The sequence below is a fragment of the Carcharodon carcharias genome, chromosome 35, assembly GCF_017639515.1.
Source record: "Carcharodon carcharias isolate sCarCar2 chromosome 35, sCarCar2.pri, whole genome shotgun sequence".
Lineage (NCBI taxonomy): Eukaryota > Metazoa > Chordata > Chondrichthyes > Lamniformes > Lamnidae > Carcharodon > Carcharodon carcharias.
In genome coordinates this window covers 988,002-1,006,149 of record NC_054501.1, presented here as the reverse complement: position 1 = coordinate 1,006,149, position 18,148 = coordinate 988,002, and the positions used below count along the sequence as shown (strand labels likewise).

Below are 18,148 nucleotides of genomic sequence, written 5' to 3'. Positions count from 1 at the left end.
ATCACAGTCTTTCATAGCCAATTATCTACTTCGCTCCTTGAAGTGCAGCCACTGTTAGCAAAGCCGGAAATGCAGGAACCACTCTGTGCACAGCAAGAGCCCACAAACAGATCGCCCACGCCTCTGTTTTCAGTGGCATTACTGCAGGGAAACATGCTGGCCCGAGGACAACAAGAGAACGCTTCCCCAACCATACTTCTGTTCCCAATGCTGGCCAGTGAATGTTACCCACTCAGCACTGACGCTCCCACAGTGCGGCGCTCCCTCAGCACTGACCCTCTGACAGCGCGGCGCTCCCTCAGCACTGACCCTCTTACAGTGCGGCGCTCCCTCAGCGCTGACCCTCTGACAGTGCGGCGCTCCCTCAGCACTGACCCTCCGACAGTGCGGCGCTCCCTCAGCACTGACCCTCCAATAGTGCAGCATTCCGTTAGTACTGGAATCCGGGCTAGGAGTATCGGGCTCAAGCCTTTGGAATGGGGCCTCAATCACACAACTTTCTAACTGAGCAGTGAGAGTGAGATTGACCACGTTCTGGCTGGTGCTTCTAGCCCCTCCAAGAGAGAGAGAGAGGGGGAGAGGTTGAGAGGTTTAAGGAGGGAATTCCAGAGCTCAGGGCCCCCCCAGGCAGCTGAAGGCCCGGCCGCCAATGGTGGAGCGATGGGAATCGGGGGATGCTCGAGAGGCCGGAATTGGAGGAGCGCAGAGATCTCGGAGGGTTGTAGGAGGTTACAGAGATAGGGAGTGTTGTAGGGGCTGGAGGAGGTTACAGAGATAGGGAGGGGTGTAGGGGCTGGAGGAGGTTACAGAGATAGGGAGGGGTGTAGGGGCTGGAGGAGGTTACAGAGATAGGGAGGGGTGTAGGGGCTGGAGGAGGTTACAGGGATAGGGAGGGGTGTAGGGGCTGGAGGAGGTTAAAGGGATAGGGAGGGGTGTAGGGGCTGGAGGAGGTTACAGGGATAGAGAGGGCTGGAGGAATTTAAAAATGGCGGCATTAGAGCATTGGGAGCCATCGTCGGTCAGTCAGGCTCTTGGACAACAGTTGAACGGAACTTGAAGCGAATTCGGAAATGGGGAGCAGTGGATGAAATGGGGTCATCGAATATTTTTAAGGCAGAGACAGATAGATTCTTGTTAGGGAAGGGAATCGGCGGTTATCAGGGTTGGATGGGAGCGTGGAAATCGAAACGCAAGTAGATCAGCCACGATCTTACTGAGTGGAGCAGGCTGGAGGAGCCGAAAGGCCTTACTATCGTTCCTCTTCCTGATGGTTTGGTGTTGCCGGATGAGCTGATGCTTGGGGTTGTAGGAAATGGCCAAAGGCAGTTTGGAAAAGGCTGGGATTGCCGGAGCGGGAGGGGTAGGAGTGTGGGGTGCAGTTCCCAGCGGGAGCAGAGGGCGGGCCGAGGTGGGGGAGGGGGAGGTGGTGAAGGGGAGGCCTTGGCAGGGAGGGCGGCCATTTTCACGGGTCTGGGGAGGAAAGGAGAGTTCAAGGGTCAAAGGGGGGTGTGGGCGGCGAAGGTTGTCCGAGAGGTGGGCGGCACTCACCTGGAAAGCGTCCCGGTCCAGTCCTCTGTCTGAGATCTTGTTCCTGCTGAGATCCAGCCATTGAAGATTAGGGAGGCCAGCAAAGTGAGAGGCTGACACTCTGGTGATGCCGTTGTCTGTCGGGGATGCAGAACGCAAAGGTCAAAGGCAAAATAGGCAGACGTACCGGCAAATCCATCATGCCCCACACTCCAAGGCCCACAGGATCATGGTGGGACATGGAACACCCCCCCTCCACTCCTACCATCCCCCCCTCCCAGCCCCCACTGTCAGCGAACAGGAACGTGCAATCCTCTCACTCCTTAACTGCGGTGAACCCTCCGCGTTCGCTCCACAGGGAGGGTACATCAGGGAGAATCAGACCCCGAGCCACACGCGGGGATGTTAGGGACAAGTGACCCAAAGGTCAAAGAGGTCAGGTTTAAGGGGCGTCTTAAAGGAGGAGAGGAAGAGAGAGAGAAATGGGGAGAGAGAGAGACAGACAGAGGGAGAGAGAGATAGAGAGAGGGAGTGGGAGAGGGAGAGGTTTAAGGAGGGAATTTCAGAACTCAGGGCCCCCCCCCCAGGCAGCTGAAGGCACGGCCACCAATGGTGGAGCGATGGGAATCGGGGGATGCTCGACAGGCCGGAATTGGAGGAGCGCAGAGATCTCGGAGGGTTGTAGGAGGTTACAGAGATAGGGAGGGGTGTAGGGGCTGGAGGAGGTTACAGAGATAGGGAGGGTTGTAGGGGCTGGAGGAGGTTACAGAGATAGGGAGGGGTGTAGGGGCCGGAGGAGGTTACGGAGATAGGGAGGGTTGTAGGGGCTGGAGGAGGTTACAGAGATAGGGAGGGTTGTAGGGGCTGGAGGAGGTTACAGAGATAGGGAGGGTTGTAGGGGCTGGAGGAGGTTACAGAGATAGGGAGGGTTGTAGGGGCCGGAGGAGGTTACGGAGATAGGGAGGGGTGTAGGGGCCGGAGGAGGTTACGGAGATAGGGAGGGTTGTAGGGGCTGGAGGAGGTTACGGAGATAGGGAGGGTTGTAGGGGCTGGAGGAGGTTACAGAGATAGGGAGGGTTGTAGGGGCCGGAGGAGGTTACGGAGATAGGGAGGGGGCTGTGATCCATGGAGGGGTTTGAAAATGACACAGCAGGATCTTTGCATGTTTCCCAGCCCCTTTCACCCCCTCTGAACATTCCAAAGTGCCTGACAGCCAGTGAAGGAACTTTTTTTTTTATGGTGGTCGCTGTTCTGATGTAGGAAGGAATAGCACCCAAAAAGTGCACAGCAAGATCCCACAAAGAACATTGTGATAATTGACCCTCCGACAGTGCGGCGCTCCCTCAGCACTGACCCTCCGACAGTGCGGTGCTCCCTCAGCACTGACCCTCCGACAGTGCGGCGCTCCCTCAGCACTGACCCTCCCACAGTGCGGCGCTCCCTCAGCACTGACCCTCCGACAGCGCGGCGCTCCCTCAGCACCGACCCACCGACAGTGCGGCGCTCCCTCAGCACTGACCCTCCGACAGCACGGTTCTCCCTCTCTATTAGCCCTGGCTGAGGGGGGAAATGGCAGGGGTGCGGTGTGGTGCAGGAGGGGATGTGTCTGCCTCGCTGACGGGCTCGGGCCTGCAGATTGCGGCGATCAAAAAACCCCCGATCGTCGAACGGCCTCCCCCCGCTCACAGGCGCAGGCGCGTTTCCCCAGTGCTTTCCACCAAAAACGCTCTGCTGCTGTATCCGATTCTCTCCCGGAAGAGGGAGTGGGTGGTGGGTACGGGTTTGAGTGGGGGGAGGGAATGGTGCGTTTCGGGGGTTATGCCTGGAGCATAGGCCCCAAACGGCCTTGGACAGCTGCCCGCCTGCTGCCCTTAGTGACTGACCGCCAAGGCTATCGACACCCCTCTCCCAACACTCCACCCCTGGCCCCCGTCCAAAACATATTAGCCACGCAGCAGACTCTGTGGAGACATCTGGATCCAGCTGTTTGCTGGGCCACCCTTCACACAGACACTCCCACAGACCTCCCGATCGCCTCCACCAGAGGCGGAGCTCGAGACCCCATGCTGTACCTGTCCTGGGAGTGTTTGTGGGGACGGTGTTAAGGGAGAATTACTCTGTATCTAACCCCGTGCTGTACCTGTCCTGGGAATGTTTGATGGGGACGGTGTAGAGGGAGCTTTACTCTGTATCTAACCCCGTGCTGTACCTGTCCTGGGAGTGTTTGATGGGGACGGTGTAGAGGGAGCTTTACTCTGTATCGAACTCCATGCCTAGTGCTTTTATTGGGAATGGAATCATGTCTCCCATTAAGTCCTCGCAGAGATGACTACAAATGCAGTCAATAGCTCCCACAACACTCAAGAAGCTCGACACTATCCAGGACAAAGCAGCCCCGCTTGATCAACACCCCATCCACAAACATTCACTCCCCCCACCACCGACGCACAGGGGCAGCAGTGTGTGTACCATCTACAAGATGCACTGCAGCAACTCGCCAAGGCTCCTTCGACAGCGCCGCCCAAACCCACCACCTCTACCACCTAGAAGGACAAGGGCAGCAGACACATGGGGAACACCACCACCTGCAAGTTCCCCTCCGAGCTACTCACCATCCCGACTTGGAAATATATCGGCCGTTCCTTCACTGTTGCTGGGTCAAAATCCTGGAACTCCCTCCCTAACAGCACGGTGGGTGTACCTACACCACACAGGACAAAATCCTGGAACTCCCTCCCTAACAGCACGGTGGGTGTACCTACACCACACGGGACAAAATCCTGGAACTCCCTCCCTAACAGCACGGTGGGTGTACCTACACCACACGGGTCAAAATCCTGGAACTCCCTCCCTAACAGCACGGTGGGTGTACCTACACCACACGGGACAAAATCCTGGAACTCCCTCCCTAACAGCACGGTGGGTGTACCTACACCACACGGGACAAAATCCTGGAACTCCCTCCCTAACAGCGCGGTGGGTGTACCTACACCACACGGGACAAAATCCTGGAACTCCCTCCCTAACAGCACGGTGGGTGTACCTACACCACACAGGGACAAAATCCTGGAACTCCCTCCCTAACAGCACAGTGGGTGTACCTACACCACACGGGGACAAAATCCTGGAACTCCCTCCCTAACAGCACGGTGGGTGTACCTACACCACACAGGGACAAAATCCTGGAACTCCCTCCCTAACAGCACGGTGGGTGTACCTACACCACACAGGGACTGCAGCGACTCAAGAAGGCGGCTCACCCAGCACCTTCTCAAGGGGGCAATTAGGTGTGGGTAACAAACTCTAGCCCAAATCCCATTAAAGAATTAAAAAGAAAACATGCATGGACCGGTGGAGTCCGGGATTGTTCCCCTCGGAGCGGAGATGGTTAAGGGGGTGGGTGATTGAATCGAGGGGGGCGTTCAAAATCACGAGGAGGGGGTCTCGATCAAGTGAATGAGGAGAAACTGTTCTCAGTGGCTGGAGGTTCGGTAACCAGAGGGGGCCACGGATTGAAGAGAATCGGTGGGAGGAGGTGGGGGAAGGGGAGATGAGGAGAATTGTATTTATTTTGGACATGGTGAGTTGTTGAGATCTGGAAGGCGCTGCCCGAAAGGGCCGGGGGGAAGCAGATTCACCCTCGAAAAGTGGGGGGGAATTGGATAAATACTGGAAGGGGGAAAAAATGTGCAGCGTGAGCTGTTTGCGGGGTGGGGGGGGGGGGGGCGGGTGGCGACGGTGGGTAAGAGGAGGGAGATGGAAGAGAGTATTGGACCAATCGGATATCTCTTTCAACGCCCCAGCCCAGGCGCGATGGGCTGAATGTCCTCCTCCTGTCCCCCGTACGGCTCTCCGTTTACCTGCCAGGTAGAGAGTGAGCAAGCCAGGGTCCGCCAGCCTGGGGATCTCGATCAGTTTGGCAAGCGGGCAAGCAATGGCGCTCTCCGCGAGTATGCACCCCACGGGGAGGGATGGCATATTGAATTGGCTCTCCGGCGGGGGTAGGAGCTCCTGGGGGAAGGGGGCAGAGGTGGCGCCGGCTGCGTCCGCTTTGCTTGCCGGTCGGGGCTCCTTGGCGCTCGGGGATTTCCCCGGTGTCTTTCCAGCAGCCGCCGGCACCTCGTCCCCACCGTCGGGCCTCAACCGAGCTGTCAGTCCCTTCCCGGGCCCGGCAGCCTGTTTCGTGGGCGTTGACTCGTGCGCCCTGGCGCCCTCCCCGCCCAACGCTTCAGTCGCCAGCTTCTGCCCTTTGGGCGCGGCCTCCTTGCCCACATTGCGAGCCGCTTCCTGCTTCTTGCCAGCCTCTCCCTGTTTTGTTGAGCCTGCGTCGGCAACCACTCCCGACCCCTGGCGGTTAACTTTCGCTTTCTTGAGGCCTACTTCCGCTTTCTTGAGGCCTACTGCTGCTTTCTTGAGGCCTACTGCCGCTTTCTTGAGGCCTACTTCCGCTTTCTTGAGGCCTACTTCGGTGACCACCCCTGGCGTCTTGAGGCCCACTTTTGGTTTCTTAAGGCCAACCTCTGATTTCTTGAGGCCTATTTCCTGTTTCTTGAGGCCTACTTCGGTGACCATTCCTGGTGTCTTGAGGCCCAATATTGGTTTCTTGAGGCCAACCTCTGATATCTTGAGGCCTACTTCTGCTTTCTTGGGGCCTATTTCCTGCTTAAGACCTACTTCTGGCTTTTTGAGGCCTTTTTCCTGCTTAAGGCCTACTTCTGGCTTATTGAGGCCTTTTTCCTGCTTAAGGCCTACTTCTGGCTTATTGCGGCCTTTTTCCTGCTTAAGGCCTACTTCTGGCTTATTGAGGCCTTTTTCCTGCTTAAGGCCTATTTCTGGTTTATTGAGGCCTTTTTCCTGCTTAAGGCCTACTTCTGGCTTATTGAGGCCTTTTTCCTGCTTAAGGCCTACTTCTGGCTTATTGAGGCCTTTTTCCTGCTTAAGGCCTACTTCTGGTTTATTGAGGCCTTTTTCCTGCTTAAGGCCTACTTCTGGCTTATTGAGGCCTTTTTCCTGCTTAAGGCCTACTTCTGGCTTATTGAGGCCTTTTTCCTGCTTAAGGCCTACTTCTGGCTTATTGAGGCCTTTTTCCTGCTTAAGGCCTACTTCTGGCTTATTGAGGCCTTTCTCCTGCTTAAGACCTACTTCTGGCTTATTGAGGCCTTTTTCCTGCTTAAGGCCTACTTCTGGCTTATTGAGTCCTTTTTCCTGCTTAAGGCCTACTTCTGGCTTATTGAGGCCTTTTTCCTGCTTAAGGCCTACTTCTGGCTTATTGAGGCCTTTTTCCTGCTTAAGGCCTACTTCTGGCTTATTGAGGCCTTTTTCCTGCTTAAGGCCTACTTCTGGCTTATTGAGGCCTTTTTCCTGCTTAAGGCCTACTTCTGGTTTATTGAGGCCTGTTTCCTGCTTAAGACCTACTTCTGGTTTATTGAGGCCTTTTTCCTGCTTAAGGCCTACTTCTGGTTTATTGAGGCCTGTTTCCTGCTTAAGGCCTACTTCTGGTTTATTGAGGCCTTTTTCCTGCTTAAGGCCTACTTCTGGTTTATTGAGGCCTTTTTCCTGCTTAAGGCCTACTTCTGGTTTATTGAGGCCTGTTTCCTGTTTAAGGCCTACTTCTGGTTTATTGAGGCTTTTTTCCTGCTTAAGGCCTACTTCTGGTTTATTGAGGCCTGTTTCCTGCTTAAGGCCTACTTCTGGCTTATTGAGGCCTTTCTCCTGATTCTTAAGGCCCGCTTCCAGTTTCTTGAGGCCGGTTTCCAGCTTAAGGCCTAACTCTGGCTTACTGAGGCTTTTCTCCAACTTCTTAAGGCCCACTTCTGCTTTCTTGAGGCCGGCTTCCAGCAACTTCAGGCCAGCTTGCTGCTTCCAGGATCCGAGCTTTGGCTTGACGAGGCCCGGTTGCGGTTTCGCGAGGCCCGCTGCCGGTTTCGCGGGGCCCGATTCAGTCACCACACCCTGTTTCCCAGGGCCGACCTCCCGTGTTTTCGAGACCGACCCCCGAGGCCTAATGGCTGTTTCCGGTTGCTGGTGGCCCAGCTTTGGGCTCTTCGGCCAGGCTTGCTTCTCAACGCCAAGCGCCCGTTTCTTGGTGCTTTTCTCCGGTTTCCTCCCTCGCGCCCACGGGGGGGACGTTGGGCGTTGGTTACTCCCACGGGCAGATCCCATCGCCTTTCCATGCCTGCTTGTCCTCTGGCTCTTTGGCTCTCTCTTGCCCTCCTTGTTGTTGACTTGGGGGCGCTCGTGACTTCCAGTTAGTGCGACCTCTACACCTTGACCGTTGATGCCACCTGAATCAGAGGGGATTTAACACACAAAAGCATCAGTCCAAATCTGGTCTGGCAGTGGACAGGTCACCATTAACAAAACATAAAATACATCCCCAAGGCGTTTCACAGGGGTGTAATTCCACGAAATGCTGGACCCGAGCCGCGGAGGGACAGGTGGACTCAAGCTTGGTTGGAGATGTTGATTTTGAAGGGTTACCTTAAAGGAGCAGAGAGAGAGAGAGAGAGAGAAGGAGGGAGGCGGAGAGGTTTAGGGAGGGAATTCCAGAGCTCAGGGCACCCCCCCCAGGCAGCTGAAGGCACGGCCGCCAATGGTGGAGCGATGGGAATCGGGGGATGTTCAAGAGGCCGGAATTGGAGGAGATCAGAGATCTCGGAGGGTTGTAGGAGGTTACAGAGATAGGGAGGGGTGTAGGGGCTGGAGGAGGTTACAGAGATAGGGAGGGTTGTAGGGGCTGGAGGAGGTTACAGAGATAGGGTGGGGTTTAGAGGCTGGAGGAGGTTACAGAGATAGGGAGGGGTGTAGGGGTTGGAGTTACAGAGATAGGGCGGGTTGTAGGGGCTGGAGGAGGTTACAGAGATAGGAAGGGTGATCGGGCCTGGAGGAGGTTACAGAAATAGGGAGGGTTGTAGGGGCTGGAGGAGGTTACAGAAATAAGGAGGGGTGTAGGGACTGGAGGAGGTTACAGAGATAGGGAGCGTTGTAGGGGCTGGAGGAGGTTACAGAGATAGGGAGGGGTGTAGGGGCTGGAGGAGGTGACAGAGATAGGGAGGGGTGTAGGGGCTGGAGGAGGTTATAGAGATAGGGAGGGTTGTAGGGGCTGGAGGAGGTTACAGAGATAGGGAGGGTTGTAGGGGCTGGAGGAGGTTACAGAGATAGGGAGGTTGTAGGGGCTCGAGGAGGTTACAGAAATAGGGAGAGGTGTAGGAGCTGGAGGAGGTTATAGAGATAGGGAGGGTTGTAGGGGCTGGAGGAGGTTACAGAGATAGGGAGGGTTGTAGGGGCTGGAGGAGGTTACAGAGATAGGGAGGATGTAGGGGCTGGAGGAGGTTACAGAGATAGGTGGGAGAGAGAGAGGGAGAGAGAGGCGGGCGGTGGGGGTGACATTCCGATCAGTCGGTGGAGGGCGAGGTCTGCAATTACCCCGAGTGGCGTCCGACTGGCACACTGGGCAGCAGCGGCCCTGAGGTGTGTGGACCCTCCGGCACGGAGTCGGCGGGCACTCGATGACCTCGCAGACCGCCCGGCCCTCCTCGCAGGCGCAGAGCATACAGGGCTGAGGGGACCAGAGGGCCCCCTCGTACAGCAGGATCCCACCAACGGCGCACGTGCCGCTCACTGGAAGACAAAAATCGGACAGATATATGTTAACGTATAGATTCAACAGAAACGAAAGAACCGGGCCTGGTGATCCTATAGCGCGTCCCCTCTCACCCCAGGGCGGGGAGACCACAGCGCCGCGCTCTTGTCACCGGACGGACTAATCCCGGAGGCCCAGGCGCGGGTTCGAATCCCGCCGCGCCAGCCCGCGGAAGTTAAATCCGGCGAACGGTACCTGGAATCGGAAGTTACGTCTCAGGGTTGGTGACCCTCAACCCACCACCGACGGCGGTTGAAAGAAAACAAAAACCCCACCTGGTTCGATTTAGGGGAGGAGGAATTTGCCGTCCTTTGCCCGGTCCGGGCCTACGCGTGACTCTAGGCCTCGCAGCCACGTGGTCGACTCTTAACCGCACCGCCTCGGCCCCTCCCAGCTCTGAAAGGGGGCTGGAGGGGCCAATTATGGACGGGCACCAAAGCCTGGCCCTTGCCCAAAGCCACCCTCGCCATGTTACGGCGCTCTTTCACCCGGCCGGTCCCACGTTCAGCGTCAGGACGCTCAGTGGCGACCGGCCTCTCTCTCCGTCACTCTCCGCCCTCGGGGTGCAGCTGGATAAAAAAAACCGGCCTAGGCCGGTCAGGTGGGCAAAGGAGCGGCCAACGGAATTCGACCCCGAGCAGCGTGAGGCATTGCATTCGGCAAGGGGTGGTGGGGGGGGTGGTGGTTGCGGTTGGTGGGGGGAGGTCAACCAAGGCGAAGGGTTACACCGGAAATGGAAGGGTCCTGAGCAGTGTCGAGGGCGTGACAGGCCTCGGAGTGAACGTCCAGCGATCCCCAAGGGTAGCGGGGCAGCTTGACAAGGGGGAAGGGGGAAAAGGCACTAGGTCATAATGCTCATTCGGAGAGCCGGTGCAGACACGATGGGCCGAATGGCCTATTCCTGTGCCGTTAAGATAAGAGCAGGTAAGTTCTGCTGGAACTATTACTTCGGCCACGACTTGAGTGCCGGGTGCAGTTCTGGCCACCTCGTTACGGTGAGGACGTCATTGCATTAGAGAGGGCACAGAGGAGGTTTACTAGGATGTTGCCACCTAGGGCTGGAACACTGAAGCTGCGAGGGAGGATCAGACAGGCCGGGGTCGGTCTCCTTGGGACAGAGGAGGCTGAGGGGAGGTTTGATTGGAGGTGTACAAAATTGTGAGGGGCCTGGAGGAGAGCGAGTGGGAAGGGCCGAGTCACTTCAGCAGAGTGGTCAGTGACTAGGTAGGGGGGGAGCCTGAGTTTAAAGTGATTGGTAGAAAGATTCGAGGGGAGGTGAGGAAAGATATTTTCACCCGGGAGGGGCGGTGGAGGGTCTGAAACTCACTGCCTGAAAGGGCAGTAGAGGCAGGAACCCTCAACTCATTTAAAAAGGCACCCGGGTAGGGCACCTTGAGTGTCGGAAACCCGCAGGTCCAAGGACCGAGAGCTGGAGAGTGGGGGTTAAGGCCGGGGTCAGCTCGGTTCTCGGCCGGCACAGGCACGATGGGCTGAGTGGCCTCTTTCTGTGCTGCAAACTTGCTCGGGGCGGGACTTTCCACACACCCACACCCCCCCCCTCACCCCCCCTGCCGAGAGTCAATGGACTTCTGGGTGGGATGGGGGGGGGGTTGCGGGGGTGAGGGGAGCGGGGGGGGGGCGGGTTGGGGGGTGGTGTGGCCTCACCCCACAATGGGGGCCGCAAAATCCCGGCCTATGGTTCTAAAGCTCAGGGGTTGAAGGCACATTTTTGACCTGGATCGCACACTGGCTGAGCCGACTAGACTAGACTAGAGGCAGAGCGTGCGGACAATGGACAGGTGCTCCCCCACTGGCAGGATGTGAGCAGTGGCGTTCCACGAGGATCTGTGTTGATGCCTCAACGATTCAATTTATTGTCAAGAAGCTATGAATGCCTATGACGTGACTGGAAATTATTTATTTTTTTTTAAAATAGATGTTTAGTCCATGGGTGTGTCTCAATGGGGTTAAAAGCCAGCGCGTCTTTGAATTAGAGTAGTTTTGAGATGTGAACAGTGGGGCGTTTGCATTTTGTTCAATAGAGCATTCAAGAAGGGGAGTGAAATCTGGCACCTAGCTAGCAGAGACCAAGCCATGTTTACATTACTAATAAAACCAGTACTGTGAAAGGAGTTTTATTGCTAGAAGAGGTGGAGTTCAAAGGGGCTGGTGATGCAATGAGAATTTACATCCAAAGAGAGTAGAACAGGCAGCGGTTTTGTGGGTGCAGAGCAGAGGCACTGTAACATCAAAGCAGCTGTGAGCCTCCTGCTACGTCCACAAAGGAACCAAAGCGAAAGGAACCTCATTTCGGATTTGCATGGTGAAAACGTCTGGTTAAAATCTATGGCTTATCGTTACCTTTAGTTTGGGAATTTGTTAAAAGTTATGACTGTAGCATTTTGTATCCTTGTGTACATATTTAACTTGTGTAAATTAATAAACGTCTCATCTGGTTTGATATAAAAACTCTCTCAAGGACTGGTGGTCTGATTCCTGAATTTAGAGCTGCATCTCAAACAATACCACTTCAAAAATATAGGCTGTGACAGTTGTTTAAAGTTTCCCTCTGGGATTATTCATGAACTCAGGCTTTACCAGCTGCTGCGTCATAACCGTATTTATTAACGGATTAGATGATGGGATAGTGAGCCAGATCCCGAAAGTTTGTAGACGACGCAAAGATGGGCGGTGAGCAGCCAAGGTGGATGCATAAAATCACCGAGAGATGATGCGTAGAGTGAATGGACAAAGCGGTGGATTAGTGTGGTCCTAAGAAGGACACACTTCTAAATGGTGAAAAGCTAGACTCAGCGGAGGTCCAAAGAGTCTCAGGGGATTTGGGTACACAGGTCAGTTGGTGGGAAAACGCTGGAATATGTTATTAAGGAAATCTTAACAAAGCACTTGGAAAAGCACGGTAAGATTAGAGCAAGTCAACGTGGTTTTACGAAAGGGAGATCCTGGTTGAGAAATTTATTAGAGTTTTTTTTCCTGAGGATGTAACAATAGGGTAGATAAAGGGGAACCAATAGATGTGGTATACCCGGATTTCCAAAAGGCATTCAATAAAGTGCCACACAAAAGGTTAATCGGCAAGATGCACTTGGGACTGATACATTACCACAGGTAGAGGATTGATTAAAGGGCAGGAAGCAGAGAGTGGGCATAAATGGATCATGTTCAAAGCAGCAGGCAGTGAATAGTGCAGTTCCACAAGGATCAGTGCTGGAGCCTCCACTATTTACAATCTATATTAATGAGCTCGATGAATAGACAGAGAGTAAGTGATGGATCCAAGTTCGCTGACTATACAAAGTTAGATAGGAAAGTAAGCTGTGTGGAGGATACAGAGTTCCAAAGAGGTATAGACGGGTTAGGTGAGGGGGCAACAAGATGGCAGGTGGAGTATAACATGTGGGCAAGTGTGAGGTTATTCACTTTGGCTGTAAGAATAGAAAAGCAGGTTATTTTTTTTAAAAGGTGTGAAACCCATAGACGTTGACGGTCGGAGAGAGACTTGGGTGCGCTGGTACAAGGAATGCAGAAAGCTAGCAGCAAGCAGTTAGGAAGGCAAACGGCTTGTTGGCCTCTCTCACAAGGGGATTGGAGTACAGGAATAAAGAATTCTTGTTACAATCTTACGGGGTTTTGGTGAGACCACATCTGGAATAACAGTGCGGAGTTTTGGTCTCCGTATTTAAGGAAGGATAGACTCGAATCGGGGGCGGTACAGTGAAGGTTCACTCGACTGGTCCCTGGGATGAGGGGGGGTTTGTCCTACGATGAGAGGCTGAGTGAATTGGGCCGATGTTCTTTGGAGTTTAGCAGAATGAGAGGCGATCGGATTGAGACGGACAAGATTCTGAAGGGGTTTGACAGGGTGGGTGTGGAGAGATTGTTTCCACTGCTCGGGGGGGATCTAAAACACGTTGGGGAGGGGGGTACAGTGTCAGGATAAGGGGCCGATCATTTGAGGCTGAGATGAGGGGAAATTTCTTCACTCGAAGGGTTGTGAATCTTTGGAATTCTCTCCCCTAGAGGGTTGTAGATGCTCCATCGTTAAAGGCATTCGAGGTGCGATGGACAGATTTTTGGGGTCTCAGGGAATCGAGGGATGTGGGAGCAGGGGCGGGAAAGTGGAAGTTGAAGCCCCAAGGTCGGCCATGATGGGATTGAAGGGCAGAGCAGGCTCGATGGGCCGAATGGTCTAGTCCTGCTCCTAAATCTCATGTAAAGCGTCACCAACACAGACAGAAAATAATCAATGGATGTTCTATCTCGAGGACCAGGATACAAAGGGGGCTAGAGGTCATGCTTCAGTTATACGAAGCCCTAGTTAGACCAACACCTGGAGCGACTGTGAGGGGCTCTGGGCCCCACACACACCTCAGGAAGGGGATACTGACCTCGTTGGGGGGAGCTCAGGGTAGATTTACCGGAACGATCCCGGGGCTCCAAGGGTTAAATTCCGAGGAGGGATTAAACACAAACTGGGGCTGAGATCCCTGGGGTGTACAGGGTCCCGGGGGGTGATTCGATCGAAGTTCTCGAGATATTCTGGGAGGGGGAGCTGAGAGGGTCGATAGAGAGAGAGAGACCCTGATTCCCGCTGGTCGGAGGGTGGTGGGGGGTGGTGGGGGTGGGGGGGAGTCTGGGACGAGGGGGCAAAGTCTGAAAAGGAGACGCAGACCCTTCAGGAGTGAAATGAGGAAAGACCCCTACACACGAAGGGTGGTCGGAGTTTGGAACTCTCTCCCCACAAACGGCCATCGGTGCCGGGTCAGATGGTTTTAAATCTGGGAGATTGAGAGACTTTTGTTAACCAAAAGGGTATTAAGGGACACGGGGCGGAGGTGGGTAGATGGAGATCAGAACATGGTCTCATTGGATAGCAGAACAGGCTCGAGGGGCTGAATGGCCTCCTCCTGTTCCTAAGTCCCTGTTAGAATCTCAGTTATAACATGTTCTCTGTCACAGCTCCATTTCTCGACGTGCGGAATAGCTCGCTACCAAATGGCTTGTCCAGGCAGAAGTGGTCTTCCTATGCACCAACCCTAACGTGAGTTGCCGCCAGCAGTATAACTCCAATCTGCCAACAGCAGAACAGACCCCGCAGACGAGGGAGCAGTATAACTCCAATCTCGCAGGGCCACGCGTTACCAGAGCGAGGTGCGGAATGTGGGGCTGGCAGGTAAACTGGGTGGTAGAACGTTTGTATAAAGTGACCAGGAGACATCTCACCCAGGTGCAGTAGTGTGGCCTGGTCCCTGGGGGAACTGTACAGGTATTGTTGGGGAGGCTGAACCTTAAGGACATTGTAAGAGCAATGGAGAGAGAGAGAGAGAGAGACAGAATCAGAAAGAGAGAGAGAGAGAGAGGGAAGGAGAGAGAGAGAGAAAGAGATTAGAGACAGAGAGAGACAGAGTCAGAAAGAAAGTAGAGGGAGGGACAGGGAAAGAGAGAGAGAGAGGGACAGGGAAAAAGAGACAGAATCAGAGTGAGTGAGAGAGAGAGAGAGAGAGAGCGACAGGGAAAGAGAGAGACGGAGAAAGAGAGACGGGGGGAGAGAAGGAAGAGAGAAAGAGACAGAGAGAGAGAGAGAGACAGACAAAGAGAGACAGGGGGAGAGAGAGAGAGAGAGAGGGAGAGAGAGACAGAGAGGGAGAGAGAGAGAGACAGAGAGGGAGAGAGAGAGAGAGAGAAGTGGAGAGACACAAGGAGATTCACACAGAATGAGAGATTAAGGTAAAAGAGACTTGTTGGGAGGAGTGAGTGGACTCTGGAGGGCAATTTTTAAATTCCTTGTAGTGTTCATAAACAAAACCATTGCTCAGCAAAAGGAAAATAATTAAACTTCACAGACAGATTTACACAGGAACGGCAGGAGGCCATTCAGCCCCTCTCGAGCCTGTTACACAGGATCAGGAGGCCATTCAGCCCCTCTCGAGCCTGTTACACAGGAACAGGAGGGGGCCATTCAGCCCCTCCTTGAACCTGCTACACAGGAACAGGAGGAGGCCCATTCAGGCTCTCTCGAGCCTGTTACACAGGAACAGGAGGAGGCCCATTCAGCCCCTTTCGAGAGCCTGTTACACAGGAACAGGAGGAGGCCCATTCAGCCCCTCTCGAACCTGTTACACAGGAACAGGAGGAGGCCATTCAGCCCCTCTCGAGCCTGTTACACAGGAACAGGAGGAGGCCCATTCAGCCCCTCTCGAGCCTGTTACACAGGAACAGGAGGAGGCCATTCAGCCCCTCTCAAGCCTGTTACACAGGAACAGGAGGAGGTCCATTCAGCCCCACTCGAGCCTGTTACACGGGAACAGGAGGAGGCCATTCAACCCCTCTCGAGCCTGTTACACAGGAACAGGAGGAGGCCCCATTCAGCCCCTCCTCGAGCCTGTTACACAGGAACAGGAGGAGGCCATTCAGCCCCTCTTGAGCCTGTTACACAGGAACAAGAGGAGCCCATTCAGCCCCTCTCTTGAGCCTGTTACACAGGAACAGGAGGAGGCCCTTCGGCCCCTCTCGAGAGCCTGTTACACAGGAACAGGAGGAGGCCCTTCAGCCCCACTCGAGCCTGTTCCGCCCTTCAATCAGATCGCAGCCGATCCGTGTTTTAAAACAATCTACACAAGCCTCCACTCGCAGCCCTGAATGAAAGTCCGTCGTAGCCGAACAGGAGGAGAGCATCGTCCTACCTTTGGTGACCCGGGGGCTGGGCGTGGCCTCAGGGGTTTTCTTCAGTCTGCCGGGGCGCGGGCCGGCTTCTTCCGGGAGCTTCCAGGTCGGACCTGGGGTCGGGGGTCGCCCTGCCACCCTGGGGGTCAGCGGGGCCCTCCAGCCGACGAGTCGCTGCTGTGTATCGCGTGGCCGGGCACCGCACCGGACCAGGCCCCACACGCAGCCGGCCAACACCGCTAGCAGCCCCCACTTCATCTCGGGACCCCCTTCTCCACGTCGCCCTCTCTCAGTTCTCCAGAGCTCCTGCCTGTCACCGTAAGGGTGTCCAGTCCAGTTACACACACACACAGCACAACCTTTCTAAACCCTTCCGAACTCGCTCGCTTTCCTCGAGTTTCTCTCTCTCTCTCTCTCTCTCGCTGTCTCTCTTTCTTTGGATCGCCAACTATCACTCTCTTATTCTCTATCACTCTATATCTATCACTCTTCGCCCTCTGTTTCTCTCTCTCAATATCTGTCACTACCTCTCTCCATCTTTCTAACTCTCCCTGTCTTGATCGCTCCCCCTCTGTATATCTGTTTCTCTCTGTCGCTATATCTTTCTGCCCCCTCCCTCTCCCTGTGTCTCTCAATACCTCTCTCTCCCCACTCTCTTTATCTAATTCTCTCTCTTTCCCACTAGCTCTCGCTGTTTCTGTCTCTCTATCTCTCTCCCCCCCTCCCTTTCTCACTCTCTGTATCTGTTTTTCTCACTGTCTATTGCTCCACTGCTGTGTCTCTCTCTCTCTCTCTGTCTCACATTCACTATCTCTCTCTACCCTCTCTTTCTCACTCTCTGTATGTTTTTTTCTCTGTCTCACTGTCTATCGCTCTGTTGCTGCATGTCTCTCTCTCTCTGTCTCTGTCTCGCATTCACTATCTCTCTCTACCCTCTCTTTCTCACTCTCTGTATGTTTTTCTCTCTGTCTCACTGTCTATCGCTCCACTGCTGCGTCTCTCTCTCTCTCTCTGTCTCTGTCTCGCATTCACTATCTCTCTCCCCACTCTCCCTTTCTCACTCTCTGTATCTGTTTTTCTCTCTGTCTCACTATCTATCGCCCCACTGCTGTGTCTCTATCTCCCTCTGTCTCTCTTTCACTGTCTCTCTCCCCCTTCTCTCTTTCTCACTCTCTGTATCTGTTTTTCTTTCTCTTTCGCTATCTATTGCTCTGTCTCTGTCTCTCTCTCCTTGTCTCTCGCACTCTCTATCACTCCTTCGCTGTGTATATCTCCGCCGTTCTGTCTCCGTGTCTCTCCCCGTCTTTCTCTCGCTCTGTCACGATCTCTCTCCCCTCCCTCTCTCAATCTCTGTCTGTCGTTTATTGCTCTCTCTCTATCTACCGCTCTGTCACTGTCCCTCTATCTTTCCCTCGCCCTGTGCCTCTGTCTCCCTTTCCACCACCACCACCACCACCATCACCCTCCCCCCCCAACCCTTCCTGTGGCTCCTGCGATGTCGCCAAGCGTCTGAGCATCCCCCCTCCCCACTGCCCGAGTAAACCCAGGACAGACACCACCCCAGCCCCCCCACCCCGAGGGGAGCCAGGTTATGGCCTGTCTAGTCCAACCCTTTGAGACATACCTTTGCACCCAGCCCCTTCCTCCAGAGGAACCAGGGAGCAGAAAAATGTGCAACACAGGGAGGCCTTCTTCAACTGCTGAGGGGAGAGAGAGAGAGAGAGAGAGAGAGAGGGAAAAAACTGCAGGACGAGATCAGATTTTGTGTGGAAGGGAATTTGTTTTTTTTTTCCAAAAAAAAAGGTGTGCACAGAGTTGGATTTGTGAGGGGGGACTCTGGGCTGCCTTCCGTATTCGTCAATGGCGGTGCCGAGACTTGGTTCGGGCCTGGGGACTAGGCCTCGATGAATGGGAGCACTGTGTTCTGGAAGATTCCACTTGCCCAGGTGCCTTCTAACGGAGCCTTGACAAGCTGGGAACAATGTGCCCATTCACTGGCTTTCAGGAGGGGCTGCGAAGGTCCAAGGTAGGACAAATAAACGGAAATATCTCAGGCAGCAGAGAGCAGGAGGGCCGCGGGCAAAGCCAGGCCTCGGCAGGGATGGTCAAGTTGGGAAGTTTGTGGGGGAGGGGGTTCTCGAGCGTCGTGGGTGGGGGTTTGGGCCGATAGGCAGAGAGTTCGAGGCGAACGGTTGCTGTCAATTGGTATGGGGTGACGGCACGGGTCAGCCACATCTGATTGAATGGAGGGACAGGCGGAATGGCCTCCTCCTGTTCCTGTGTAACAGGCTCGAG

At 54.7% G+C, this 18,148-nt stretch overlaps 1 protein-coding gene across 2 annotated transcripts in view; it reads right to left on the bottom strand.

Moving 5' to 3' along the window:
• Window positions 1-17,545, bottom strand: part of LOC121272748 (collagen alpha-2(V) chain-like) — a 110,083-nt gene extending 92,538 nt beyond the window's left edge. The window contains exons 1-5 of one of the 2 annotated variants that reach the window (XM_041179527.1): window positions 17,478-17,545; window positions 15,874-16,163; window positions 8,953-9,147; window positions 5,388-7,811; window positions 1,549-1,664 (exon numbers count right to left, since the gene is read on the bottom strand). In XM_041179527.1, the coding sequence (XP_041035461.1) occupies window positions 1,549-1,664; window positions 5,388-7,811; window positions 8,953-9,147; window positions 15,874-16,111 (2,973 nt within the window). In that variant the 5' untranslated portion in view covers window positions 16,112-16,163; window positions 17,478-17,545. Of the gene's footprint in view, window positions 1-1,548; window positions 1,665-5,387; window positions 7,812-8,952; window positions 9,148-15,873; window positions 16,319-17,477 lie in introns of those variants that run through there. The other variant, XM_041179526.1, reaches the window with a different exon arrangement.
• Window positions 17,546-18,148: the final 603 nt, after the last annotated feature.